A 12755-nucleotide genomic window follows, 5' to 3' on the forward strand; every position below is an offset into this window, starting at 1 on the left:
TCTTTTAGGTGTTAAAAGGGGCGTGAGTGTCTGGTCTCTGTGTCTGGCCACCAGACTGTGAAATGAATTATTACTTTGAAGCCACTGGTTTCTGAAAATGGGAGTCTGGCCAGAAGACCGAGGGAAACCAACATAGTGTCTGGTCCGTCGGTCGGTCTCTCGGCTGTTTTGTTTTGTCGGCCCACTCCTGCCGCTGGAGCTGGGCATTAGACGGATTTTCCCCTTGAATCGAGATGTTGTCCCCTGTTGTCTTTTCTGTGGACACAATGGAAAGGGAAAAAGACAGAGAGAAATGATGGTGAGTTCAGCAGACAAGACGCAGAGAGAGAGAGAGAGATGGTTATATTTATATATAGTTTGTTCTCCATGGAAACTGTGAATAATAAAGCGGGGGAAGAAGAGAGAGCCAATAGGGCTTAACCTGAACTGTCCTCACTGCCCCTTTCCCTGCTCCGCACATTATTGAGTGTCCCATCCCCACTTTTCCTGAAAGACAAAAACACTTGAGACTGCAGTACCTGGCCCCTCTCACATGACAAAGTCCCTCCTGTTTTAAAAGATTTGTTTGAAGAGTTGCCAATGAGGAGGAAGGAGACGTTATGTGCCACATTTTAAAGTATGCATTTGTGGTTTCATAAGACCTGCGGCCTGTGGGACAAAGCAGGTCTAACGCCACCTGTCTCCTTGGTCGGGGTCTGGGTTGATGTAATCGTGTAAGGGATTAGGGAAAGATTTGTAGCCCAGTATGGCCTGGGATAGATGGACAGATTGACAGCAGACACCGTGGGGCTAAAAGGACAGAGAGGACTAGAGAAGGACTCAGGAAATGCATCGCTTTTAAAAATCTGTTAGCGACAAACGATTGAATCAAACAGTGATTTGATTTGGATTCTTTCTGCAACTATTCTCACATTGTTCAACAAAGTTGGTTTGATAAAACATAAATTTTCCGATGTATAAAAGCTTTTCAGTTGCAAAAAGCAACGGAGCTTCTTCAGTCAACAATAATTACACCTATTTTTGGCCACGGGGGGGCAGCGGAACAGGCTTTAAACCTTGACATATTATCTCCTTATAAAGCTGATATGGCAAACGTGTCAGCAAACAGTTGCCTGCTTACACATTTGGCAGATACGGAGCAACATTTGCATTCTCCTTTTAGCTTTGGTTTTGGTCTGCACTAACTTTGAGGGATATGTCCACTATGTCCAACCGGCTGGGCTCTAACCCTGCGTGACATGTGGTGCTGGGGATGATGTACATCACAGAGGGGAAAAAAAAAAAAAAACACCATACAATGCTAACATCGCACTGGTAAATCTATCTATTGGAAAATGACTTGAAATACAAAATCTTCCAAATCAACAAAATCATTCTCTTAGCTGCACGGAGGGGCCGGCACTGCGATTTATCTGTCTGTTTTGGGCCCTACGGTTGGCGTTTGGAGCTTTTTTGCCGAAAACTGTTGCCTGCTGCGACGCTGACGAGGGCGAATCAAAACCTTGACGCTGCAGCTGTTAAACCGAAACCATGAGCTGAAAGACATAATAAAGCTCCACGGAGTGTCTGTCACAATGAGCCACTGCTTCCTCGTACATACATGCACATTTGTACTTGTTACATTGTTAACTTAAAATATTTATTATAGCAGCTTTAAATATTTTACCTCACTATTTGAAAGAATTACTTAGTTTTTTTTAGACTCATATGCAGCTCAGCTTAGTGTGTCATTAGTATAGAGATGAGTAGAGATGTACGTGTAGTACTAACAGGAACCTTGTATTTTATATTTGTAATTAATTCAGTTTACTTTGTAGAGATCTGTTTTCATTTGGAGTCACATGAAATCTACATGATTTAATGTTTTAAGACAATAAACTTTAGCGGGGATGAACACTTTTTATACACACTATATTTTCTTTAGGATAAACCCATTTAATGAAGCAAAATGCTTAGAAAAAATGTCTAAATTCAGATAATCGGAAAACCGTGGCCATTTCACTGCTTCTCGGCTACGTAGTCGAGAAGCAGTGTTGTCATTTCAAATGAGGGTATTTCGTTTGAATCATAACGCGTTATGGTGGTTGGGGGTTTTTTGGTTGTTTTTATTTTTATTTTTTACACTTCTTTCTTTCTTCATTGCTTCACCCTGCTATTATCCTTTTGTGTGCTCATAAACAGGGGGATATCCCGAGATGTCACAATTCGTAATATTTCCGTCGGTTCTAGTAATTTGAGGTGTGAAGTAAGAGAAGCGAGACGGTGAGTCATGTTGGCTTTGGCACTCCCAGGCTATAAAAAAATTGAAATTATTGTCCAGCGTGCTCGTTTCTGTATTTCTCTCCTAGCTCGGTCTTATGGCTGTTGCTCAGTGGTTATGACCGTGTGGCCTGTAACGAGCCTTAGACAGCAGGGGGCAATGTCATGGCAACCCAGTGCTGCAGGGCTCACTCCCCTGCTCGCTCACCCTGCATTTGTTTGACTAGTGAGGGAGAGTAGGAACACAAATGTATCCCTTGACTTCTCCACCCACTGAGCAGATTTAGACGCATCAAATGAGGCATTTTTACTCTGAAAATGAAAAACATTAAACTTTTAGTTTTTCATTTTAAGAGTTTTTCGAAAGTTCTCAGAATAGTCTCTTTGATATCCCGGCAGCTTGGCAACAGGACACAGAGCAGACACAAACACAGACAGACTGAGCGAGAATCTTAGGCCTAGTCCTGCATTGCGTTTAAACCATTTTATTTCCCAGCCGGGCCTGCCTTTGGTCTCCTCCTGCCATACATCAGCTCCCGACAGGGCTGCGTCTCTTCCAGTCGCAGCATGACTGGCCTGGAACCGAACGAGTTCACCTGCGCCATAATTTACGGACATCGCACCAGGTGTCACCCTCGCTACTCGTGCTGCCGTAGCTCAACGCTGTCACCGCATGACACGACATCCCTCAGAGGTAACCTGGAAGGCTTTTTCGGATTGGCCTGACACGTGTATCCAGAGAGGCTTTCTGGCGTATTTTGGATGCTTTGTTGTGGGTTTCTGGAAGTCAGTGGGATATAAAATCAGCCTGCAGGTGTCCAGCTGGAAGATTATGTTCAGGCTGAGTTGGTGGGATTCATTTCAGATTATGCTGGTTAGCGCTCATTGCTAGTCTGAGCTTGCTCCCTGGATCTAGACTCCCACATAGAACATCTTATTATCCCTTACCCCCCCCCCGTTCGCTTCTATCCCTGTCTCCCTCATTCTCCTCTCTCCCTCCCTCAGCTTTGACAAGACAGGACCGGACAAGACAGCTCGTAAGGTGTGGGTCGCCTTGGCAACGGGCCTCTCCCAGCCTAAACAGCTGGAGGCGCAGTCACAGAGAAGGAGAGGAGAAGTTTCAGTGAGCCGTCTTTGACTTTTGGGATGCCCCTGCTCCCCCCTCTGTCAGTGCATTTCCATCCACCTGTTTTTTATGCACATTTTCATTTTGTGGGAAATGCGGCAAAAGTGTTGGTTTTTTTTGCGCTTGACTATCAATAAAAACAAAATGTGACGAAGTGCGATGGAAACAGACTACTGAATAAATCATGACGTACGGGAAGAATCTGACTAATTTGTCACTCAGGCTTCAGTGGAAGATGAAGACGAAACCTGGCCTTTGTGTCTCAACCCGTCACTCACTCCTTGATCTTACTCCTTTTGTGTCTTCGTTTGGCCTCCATTCTCTATTTTCTCATTTTCTCCCCGTCCTTTGTCCCCATTCAGTCAAATATTATGAGTAATTCTCTGCTGAGGTTTTATTAGAATTATCATCACATTAGTCAAACTAGCATGCATGAGTAGATGCAGCCATGTGATGTACCTCACACAGAATCATCATATTACTACTGGTTGAATCATTAGACTTTTAGCTGGACTCTATTTTTATAGTTTTTATTATTTTTATTTTTTTTTTCAAATACAGATGCACCGTATCTACCTTCTTAACGTTGCTCTCTGTTCCACTGATCGGCTTCACCCAAAATCTCCCTTAACTGACACTGACAAGGACCTGCTAAGGCTGCTTAGTAGACACTATTATTGGGCTGGATGCGCACTCTCCGTATTTCTCTGGAGGCTGAAGGGTACAAGGTATTAGGTGCCATTTCCTGGTAGAGACAGATTCAGTTCTGGGTGTCATGGGGTTACACTAACACCCTCCTACCTGCCTGATTGTACTCCATCCCTTCAGCCTGCAGGCATTCCCTTCTCCTGCAAGGTCCATACAGCGTGTATGGACTGTAGAACTACTTAAGACAGCCGTGTGTTTCCTCTTAATATATCTCATCTTTCGAGTTTTTTTTGGTTCTTTTAGGGGAATATTCAGTTCGTGTTTAAAAAGGTCTTGGTGGGGCAAAACTGCATTCAATTAATTCGACATACTCAATGAGTTTCTTTCTTCCTGTGTTTTCTTTCTTTGCATGTTTCTCTTGTTTGCATTGTCTTCAAACTAAGAACAGAACAGGAGAGTTATAGTAGTGTTCATCGGTTTTGCACGATTGCTACCCACATGTATTGCACACAGACTGTACTGTACTTCAGTAACTTGACTGACTGCAGAGTCTTTAAATTGGTTTTCTGGGAAAAACTTACAAGGATGTGACCTAAACTGTGAACTTCTTGGAAAGTTTACTTTATGAAGTAATGCAAGCCCACTAATGGCAAGGGTGGTCTGCAGTGCTCCGATGACTGTGGAGTCATTTGGACTTAAGGGGAAATGAGGAAAAGTTGCCTAATCACTTTTCAGCATGAAGCCGACTGTTGAGAAACCCTGGTGTTAATTTGTTTACTAAAGGAAGGGTGAATGTGCATGGTCTTTCCCAGCATTTCATTCCCTGTTTCACATTCACAGATCATGTTCATGCTCACACCCAGCAGACGCAAAGTAGACACATTTTCCGCTGTTAGACTGGCTAGAAGCTGGAGGTTCATTATCTTTCTCATTGTTGCTACGAAACCAACTTCGCACAGGGCTTTTTGTGAAAGGAAGCAGCCTTAACCTCAGATTATGGAGGAATCATTTCCTTTAACAGAGTTAGAAAATCACTCGAGTGCTGTGTGACGAAGTGTAGCTCACTTTCACTCGTGCCCCGGGTTTCAGATGATATCAGCAGTGCTGCTTCGGCTTTGGATACTATTCCTGCTGTCTGCTGAGTTTAAGACTCACCGCTGCAGTTTAATTGATAAACTACTACGAATCAGCCTCAAAATTATTTAAATATTGGTTGATTTAAATCTCTAATTAATTTCTTATTCCTACCACTGTCGTGATACGACATACATACGCGTTGGTAGATTTTGGTTTATTTACCGGAATGAATATATATATATATATATACATACTCTTATTGTATCTACTGGTATGTATCAGTTTAAAGGTACCCTGGGGGATGTTGACAGCTAATACCGCTATGGAGCAATGTTGTTTTGAGTGGGCCCGTGTTTTGTTTGTAGCACCTGTAGATGTACGCAGGTGAGCACACAGGGATGTGATACACATCTCTTTCACGCTATTTCACTGTTTCAACAGTTGGCGGCAATAACGTGCAAAGAAAGGCAGGGAGGTGGCAGACCTCTACGGGGTCACCGTGATGTAGTCTAAGAGTTGATGTTTTGGGAGGATAATGAAACATACTTTACTTCGGTCAGTACGAGCACATCCTGTCAGCGTAAAACGGAAGTTATCAATATAGTGACATTTTATAAATGCATTCTCAGATGCGCCTCTTTGTGCAATGGTTAAAAAATAAAATTGGAAACCTGCCCATTTGAACCAGAGGGTCAGTCGGTGTGCTGTGGCCCATTTGGCTGAGGGGCCACGCCGTGTGTCAGGCTTTAATTAGACCTGTAAACTATCCAGTGACGCATTGAAACGCATTCAAAAATCATCAAAACTCTATCGCTGTTTTTGGCGCAACTGGGAATAAATGAAGCCAGACAGCTTCCATGTGAAACTTGGAGTGTTTCATTGGGTGGAAAAAATGCAGTCGGGATCAGACTGACTGGCTCTTTCTTGCATTTTAACACATTGTACTTCATTTTTTTTGTTAATCATCTGTGTTTGGAATCCGGCTTGTTTCATGATTGCCCACTCTGGCCTCGAACCGTCTCTGTGAAGCAAAATCAACACAGCGTTAAAAAACAAAAACGACAGCTGTGAAATACCAAATGTAAGCAGGAAAGTCAGTTTACGAAGCATTCGTTATTTTAGAAGTATGTTTACCTGATATTTTTGATGTAGTAATCAGCGTGTGACGATGAACGGTGGGAGTTTACAGTAAGTTGACTTGTCACCACCCATTAATGAGGCGTCTTATATATAATTTTAATTCGTGGGAAAGACTGAATTCATCATTAGTCTTGCTTAGTGCCAGCTGGCTTGATTGTGCTCCTCATGTCAGCCGATGATAAGCAAGACTCGTTCTTATCAAGCGTAAGTAACGCAGCGGACCATACTGCCTTGCTTTATCCTGTTAAAAGACAAACGTCTTCCCTGCGGTCAGTCATTACTCAGGTGAAATATAAATATACAGTTCATGTGGACATTCCCCCCGGTGTATTAAGGCTGTCGCGGCGTGGATCCCAGCCACCCCAGCAGGCTACGACAGGCGCTCAGCTCCCTCTTGCGCAGACACACACACACACACACACAGACACACAGACGTAACCTGCTGCAAACCAGTCAGCGGGTCTCCCACCCGGCTGTACTTTTCCAGTCCTATGAGAAAGAGAGGCTGATGACTCGAAGAACGTTACTCATATTACGTCAGACCACAGTCACCTAACCCTATTGCAGATGTCAGTGATTAAACAAAGTATGAAGGCAGCTTAATCCAGACAAAGTAACAAACACAGCCATGTATGTTATGTAGATTTGTGTGTGTCATTATTTTTCCCAGATTCATTTAAGAAGAATTGCTGATTCTGATGAACTGGGTTTGACCAGTGTAACACAGTGATCTGAAGGAGACACTACGTCATGTAACTACATGAAAGAAGGAACAAACACAGTCTCCCTCTTGCACATGAAAAGTTGAAGTCCTCTGCAATAAAACGCACTCTTTGGTGATTCGATACACCACAGGGTTCTCACCACTACAGCGGTCTCCACTTTTGCCACTGTTATGCTGCATTTTAGCAGGTCACCGATAAACATTTCAATGGTTTTATCACAAAAGTAAAACGATCAGGGAAAATACTGTAATTTTTGTTTCCGGTAGTGGTTAGACTCCGACTTAGTCAGGTAGTCTGATGAAATGTGCGCCAAAAGCTGTAAACGGAAGATTGACAGTATGAAGATCATCACATTAAAGTGATATGGTGAACTTGTCAGCAAACAGTTGCCTATGCGCATATCCAGCAGATGTGACGCAATATTATCCTTCATTTGGAGTCGTGTCTGTGACCACATGATGAACGTAAGTCCGATATTCGTTCTCTTTTTTATCTCTGTCTTTGGTCTACACCAACTGCTGATGGAAGTACCCGTCTCTTCAGCTGCCGGATGCTCTGCTGTGCTCACCAGCTCGTTGTTAACTTTGTCAGCATGTCATTTGGCGCTGGGCAGGTAGTGTACAGTGGTTTTATCAGGTCTTTTTTATTTGCTGTGGGTTAAATCACCACAAGTGACCCCCTTTCATCGTCATTTCAGCCACTACTATCATCCAGTGTCAACAGTTAATACTGTTAATATAAAAATATTTACTAGAGGGGCTTTAAAGCCAATGACTGAGGAGAATCTTGGGAAATGAAGTAAATTCAAATGAGCTGTCACCCTGTAATTTCCAGATGTGGCCAAAGTGTCTGCTGTTCAGCAAAAAATATATATTCTGTTCTTCAGTTATCTACTGTATGTTTAAAAAAAAAAAAAAACCTTCAGGTACTTCTTTTGGTTTGTTTTAAGATGCCCCTCAGAATTTGAAGCTCACATGTAATGATACTACTGAAATGTGGAAAAAGCAGATGGCTGTCCATCAGGCTCAGTGGAAAGAAAATCAGTCCTACAGGCATCCAGCAATAACAAACAAGCTGGTCACTGACTTACGAGTGTCCGTCCATAGAGCGTCTCGTCGGGGGGAGGACAAACATTGGTGGCGGTGGGGTTGGCGGGGGTCCCACTGACGCCAGTTTAACCCCCCAGGAGCATCCTAGTCAGGAAGCAGCATCGTGGCAGGCAGGGGAATAACAGGAAGAGGGTACCTGACTGACGCGCCGATGGAAACGGCCTTGTATGGGCCGACCAGTGTAGCCAGGCTTCAAAGACTTAAAAGAAGGCCCCCGGTGAGGAGATGGGCTGAGAAAACAACTCCCCTAAATCCCTCGCATGCAAGGAGCCTTCTCGTGGCAAAGCTCGCTGACTGTTGGTTTGCTTTGAGTGTTTTGAGAATGTAAACTACCGCTGCCTAATGAAACGCTCTGAGAATCGCAGTTTGCACAGCTTAGTAAGACAGTTGATAACAAGCTTTTAAAAAGTCTCCAATTCAAAGTATGTTATTATGGCCGTGGAAGTGTGCAACGCTCGCTCTCTAAATCGCTCCCAGCTGAAGCCAGCCACGAAACTGGAACCTCCAGCATATATTTGGCTTTACTCCTTTCTCTCTTTCTACACGTATTTTCCTCACACCGACATGCTCATCCTTGTTGTCTTCCGACTCACATTTCCCCTTTGTTTTTCCCCTTTATTTGACCGTTCCCTTGAAGACTCGAAGGAATTCAGACCTTTTGGTTGTTGAGGGGTTAATGCCAAGGTCAGGCATCAAGAGGAGTCATTAATGTCCAGCCCCCCCCCCCCGAAAATCTCTGCCCCCAGCAGTAGCAGTACCAGCGGGGTCTAATTCTAAAGGGTAATTGCATCGCTGCTGTCCATTCTTTTAAATATAGCCTCCCCTGATTAAGGGTGACTGTGTATGTGTATGTGTTTTTTTTTTTCGGGGGGGGGGGGGTTCAGACGTCCTGAATTCAACAGGTTGCCTTGTTTTCTAGACACAGGACAAGGAGAGGTGGGGTCTGAGCATTAAGACCTTACCACTCCTTTGCCCAGTTCACCTCCCCCCTTCTCTTATTCCAAACATGTGGCCCCCGGCCTCGGGGGTCTGAATTGGTTTTGTGAGCTAGCTAATTGCGGGGGGATTTAAATGTGGTTCATCTTGGATTAACCTGAATGACAAAAGAACAGAGAGTATTGTTTGTGGTCAGCGCAGCAGACTGTAACGGGACATTTAGGCCATAGGACATACGTACTGCTACACCACTCGCCCACACACACACATACACACACTACCTCACACGGGGGCTGCGACAGTTAGTCGAATGACAGAGAAATAATCAACGACGATGTTGAGCATCGATTAATTGTTGTGACTCCTTTTTTAAGACAAAATGTCAGAATTCTCTGGTTTCAAGTTTTCAGATGTGAATAGATTCCTTAGTCTTATATGGTAGTTAGCTCAAAAAATTTTTATTTTTTTTTTTAATTTTTATCAGATGAAACAAGGCTCTCGTGTTGTCGCATGTTCAAACAATGTGAAAAGGCGGCCAATTTGATACGTCAGTGGACTACTTTGCTTGATCATCACTGGATCTTTGGCCGTGCTGTGGAAATGCAAATCTCAATGCGCCGGAGGAACCTTAATGTCAGAAAGTTCCAGGACATTACTTCTTGGAAAAATTAAAGTTCCAGGAACTTTTGGCGGAAAATCAGCTAAAGCCCCTCATAAAAGACATTGTACCTTTTTTGTTTTTCGCAGGTTGAGGAGTAGTATGATGTGTAAATCGTCTCTGACACATAAAATTGGTGGATTACCCCCTTTTCAAAAAAATGACTAAAATCAATGATACATCATCAACATTGTTGCTGATTAATGTTTTGTCAATAAACTACTCATTTCACCACTACACCACACCAAAGCCATTTACTGTACTTCAGAATTGGTTCATTTTTCATTATTCTCTTTCTATATTATCCTTTTTTTTTTTTTTTTTTTTCAAAACTGATCCATACTAAACAGTGGGGAAACTGAATATGGTATAATAACTGTGTGTATGGTGATGTTGTTTGTGTGTTGGTTGTTTTTGAACAGATTCACTTCCCATTCTTCCCCTGGTCAGTGTCAGAGTTGAAGTGAAGAACTCAGTCAAGTTTGTCAGTTTAGCACAGACGTGGATAAGAGAAAATTTTGTCGATCGCTCACTGAAGTCAGGTTAGATCTTCAAAGAGGTGTTCGTCAAATGGAAAAGGTTGCTAATTCCCAGGAAGAGATCAGTTTCAGTGGGAGTTTACATGAGTCACCCAAGATGTGTGTGAGCTTGTGGGGGTGTGCTTGGGAAGGTAGGAGGGGTTGATGGTTTTCTTTCTGTTCGTGTGTCTTCCCACCAGATTGGTGTAGTAAACAGAGGGAGCCTCTCTGCCTCTGTCACGTTCTTTCGATCACATGCATCTGTCAGATTAGCTCCGTCCGGTGTTGTCACTTTGAAGCTCGGGATTATTTTAGAAACTTGAAGCGCACCGACACACACACACACACACACACACTCATCTGAGGGACTACAGAGCGAATCTGACTTCAGGCTGGGACTAAAACTTTTACGAGCTGCTTTCTCTTGGACCTTGGAGATATTGATTGGTTCTTCCACTGAAACTCAAAGGGGTTGCCTTTTCCTGGGAAGTGGAGTTTTTCTATGGTAGGTAAATGATGTAGAGACCAAGCTAGCATGAAGGCACCGTTAGTATAAAAATTTGAAGTGCTGTGAGTGTGTTGCTGGAGTTTGCCTCTACAAACATTCTGTGTTTACATGTGTTGTTGCAGTTTTCAGTCATTCTCCGTAAAAGCAAAGGATAGCAGAAGTAAACTAGGGCTGCAATTAACAGTTATTTTCATTATTTGACCAATCGTCAAGTCCGTAACACAACAGAAAACACTGGAAAGCGCCTATTTCAATTCTCAAGAGCTAAAGGTGACTTCATCAGATGTGTTGTTTTGTTCAACCAACAGTCCAAAACCCAAAGATATTCAATTGATTATACTATAAAACAAGGGAGAACAGCAAATTATCCCATTTGAGACATTGTAGCTTGAAAAAAATGACTGATTAATTACTAATTAATCAATTATCAAAATAGCTGTAGATACATTTTTCATTGATTTTTATCGTTGCAGCCCCAAACCACACATTCAGCATTGCATGAGGACAGATCTTCATTGACCGTTTTTTTGTTTTTGTTTTTGTGAAAAACTTTTCTCTGCCTGCGTGAAGCTGTGAAGGCAGCGCACATCCACATCTGTGCAGACCAACACTTTAAGTCTGTTTTTCCTCCTATGTCTGCATATTTCACATCTGCTTCTTATATCAACAGACCAGTGTACCCCCTGGCACCCAACAGCGTTCTCTTCTTTCCATATTCCCTGTACCAAATTGGAAGTGGTTTCCAAATAATTAATTTCCATGTCATACTTGGACCTGCTTACATCCAAATCAGCATTCAGTGGAAATTCTAATTTAACTTTGAAGACCCAGTTCTTTTTTTTTTTTTTTTTTTTTCTTTTCTTTTTTTTTCCCTCTGACTTCCTCCTTTTTTGGTCTTGCTCACCGCCCTCCTGTCTATCTCTCCTTCTCCTGCCCTGAAGCTATGGATAGGAAGGCTGGTTGCGTCACAGTCCAGCCAACATTGCCTGAGACAGCAGTCAGTACACTTGACTTTGTTAGAGCAGAGGGAGACCAGCTGCCGGTGAGTGGTGCTTTTTCTTGTGCAGTCGTATTGATCACCCTCAGCTCAATAGAGTCGAGCCTGGATGCGTTTAGTTCTCGGGGTCTAAGAGGATTTCGCGGTGTTTCTCTCCTCAAGAGTCAGCTTGAGTGGGTTGTTTTTCTCTGTGACGACACTGTGACAGTGGCATGTGTCATTTGGGTGTCATGTAAATATTTGACTGTGCTGCAGGGGTCGGGGTCACTTGTGTTTCAGCTGAAGTAGAACTCAAAACAATATGAGAACATTTACACCATTCAGCTCAAACATCAAAACAACACTAAAACCAGTTACCGGTTTTAGTGTTGTGGCTGGTCAGTGTAGATCTGTGTAGCCTTTGCGTCATGATTTTTCCACATGTCAATCTATAAAGAAATTAAAAAATAATTTCCTCTAGCCAGTAATTGTTGTTGTTTCAGTCCATGCTTTGATTCAGTTAAAAAAACGGACTGTACGCAGTTGTCCAGTAGGAAAATGAGTTGTGTAAAATGAGGAGTTAATATTTTTCTTGGACAAACTTTGCTGCATGTTGAAACATACCTTTCACTGGAATACATAGTCTGGTTCACAAAAAAGGAGTTATAGTATTTCCCTTGAGCTTGTCTGTTCCCGAGTTTCGTACTTTCTGTGGCAAATGCTCAAACCTGGAGTGTGTGTGTGTGTGTGCGCTGTCAGATGGACCTTTGGGCAGAGTCTGATTTCACCTTTCGATTGTTTGTGTGGTGCTCTGCTGTGTAGGATAACGACAGGGAAAAAAGATAACAGAGATGTGACAAAGGTTGTAAATGGATGCACCGGCGGGACAGACATTAGCTGGGAAATTAATGAATATCTGGAGTCGAATTGCATTTTTAGTACCAGAAGAGGAAATGCAAAGGTTGCTGTGTTCATGTATGGATTACCGAATGGACTGGGTCAGGCCAGGTCGGACTGGGTCAGGCGGCCCTGGGCCAGAGCCTCAGTATGAAATGAAATGTCCAAATGAAATATG

The 12755-nt window shown here is 43.0% G+C and overlaps 1 protein-coding gene across 4 annotated transcripts in view; it reads left to right on the forward strand.

Annotated features, from left to right (window-relative positions):
• plekhg5b (pleckstrin homology domain containing, family G (with RhoGef domain) member 5b) overlaps positions 1-12755 on the forward strand; it is a 78109-nt gene that overhangs the window by 24575 nt on the left and 40779 nt on the right. Inside the window, exon 1 of one of the 4 annotated variants that reach the window (XM_040152773.1) lies at positions 10634-10701. The exons of 2 other annotated variants lie outside the window; for them this stretch is intronic. In XM_040152773.1, coding sequence (XP_040008707.1) covers positions 10699-10701 — 3 coding nt within the window. In that variant the 5' untranslated portion in view covers positions 10634-10698. Of the gene's footprint in view, positions 1-10633; positions 10702-11661; positions 11747-12755 lie in introns of those variants that run through there. One more of the 4 variants, XM_040152774.1, reaches the window with a different exon arrangement.

This window comes from Xiphias gladius, chromosome 18 (assembly GCF_016859285.1).
Source record: "Xiphias gladius isolate SHS-SW01 ecotype Sanya breed wild chromosome 18, ASM1685928v1, whole genome shotgun sequence".
Taxonomy (NCBI): domain Eukaryota; kingdom Metazoa; phylum Chordata; class Actinopteri; order Istiophoriformes; family Xiphiidae; genus Xiphias; species Xiphias gladius.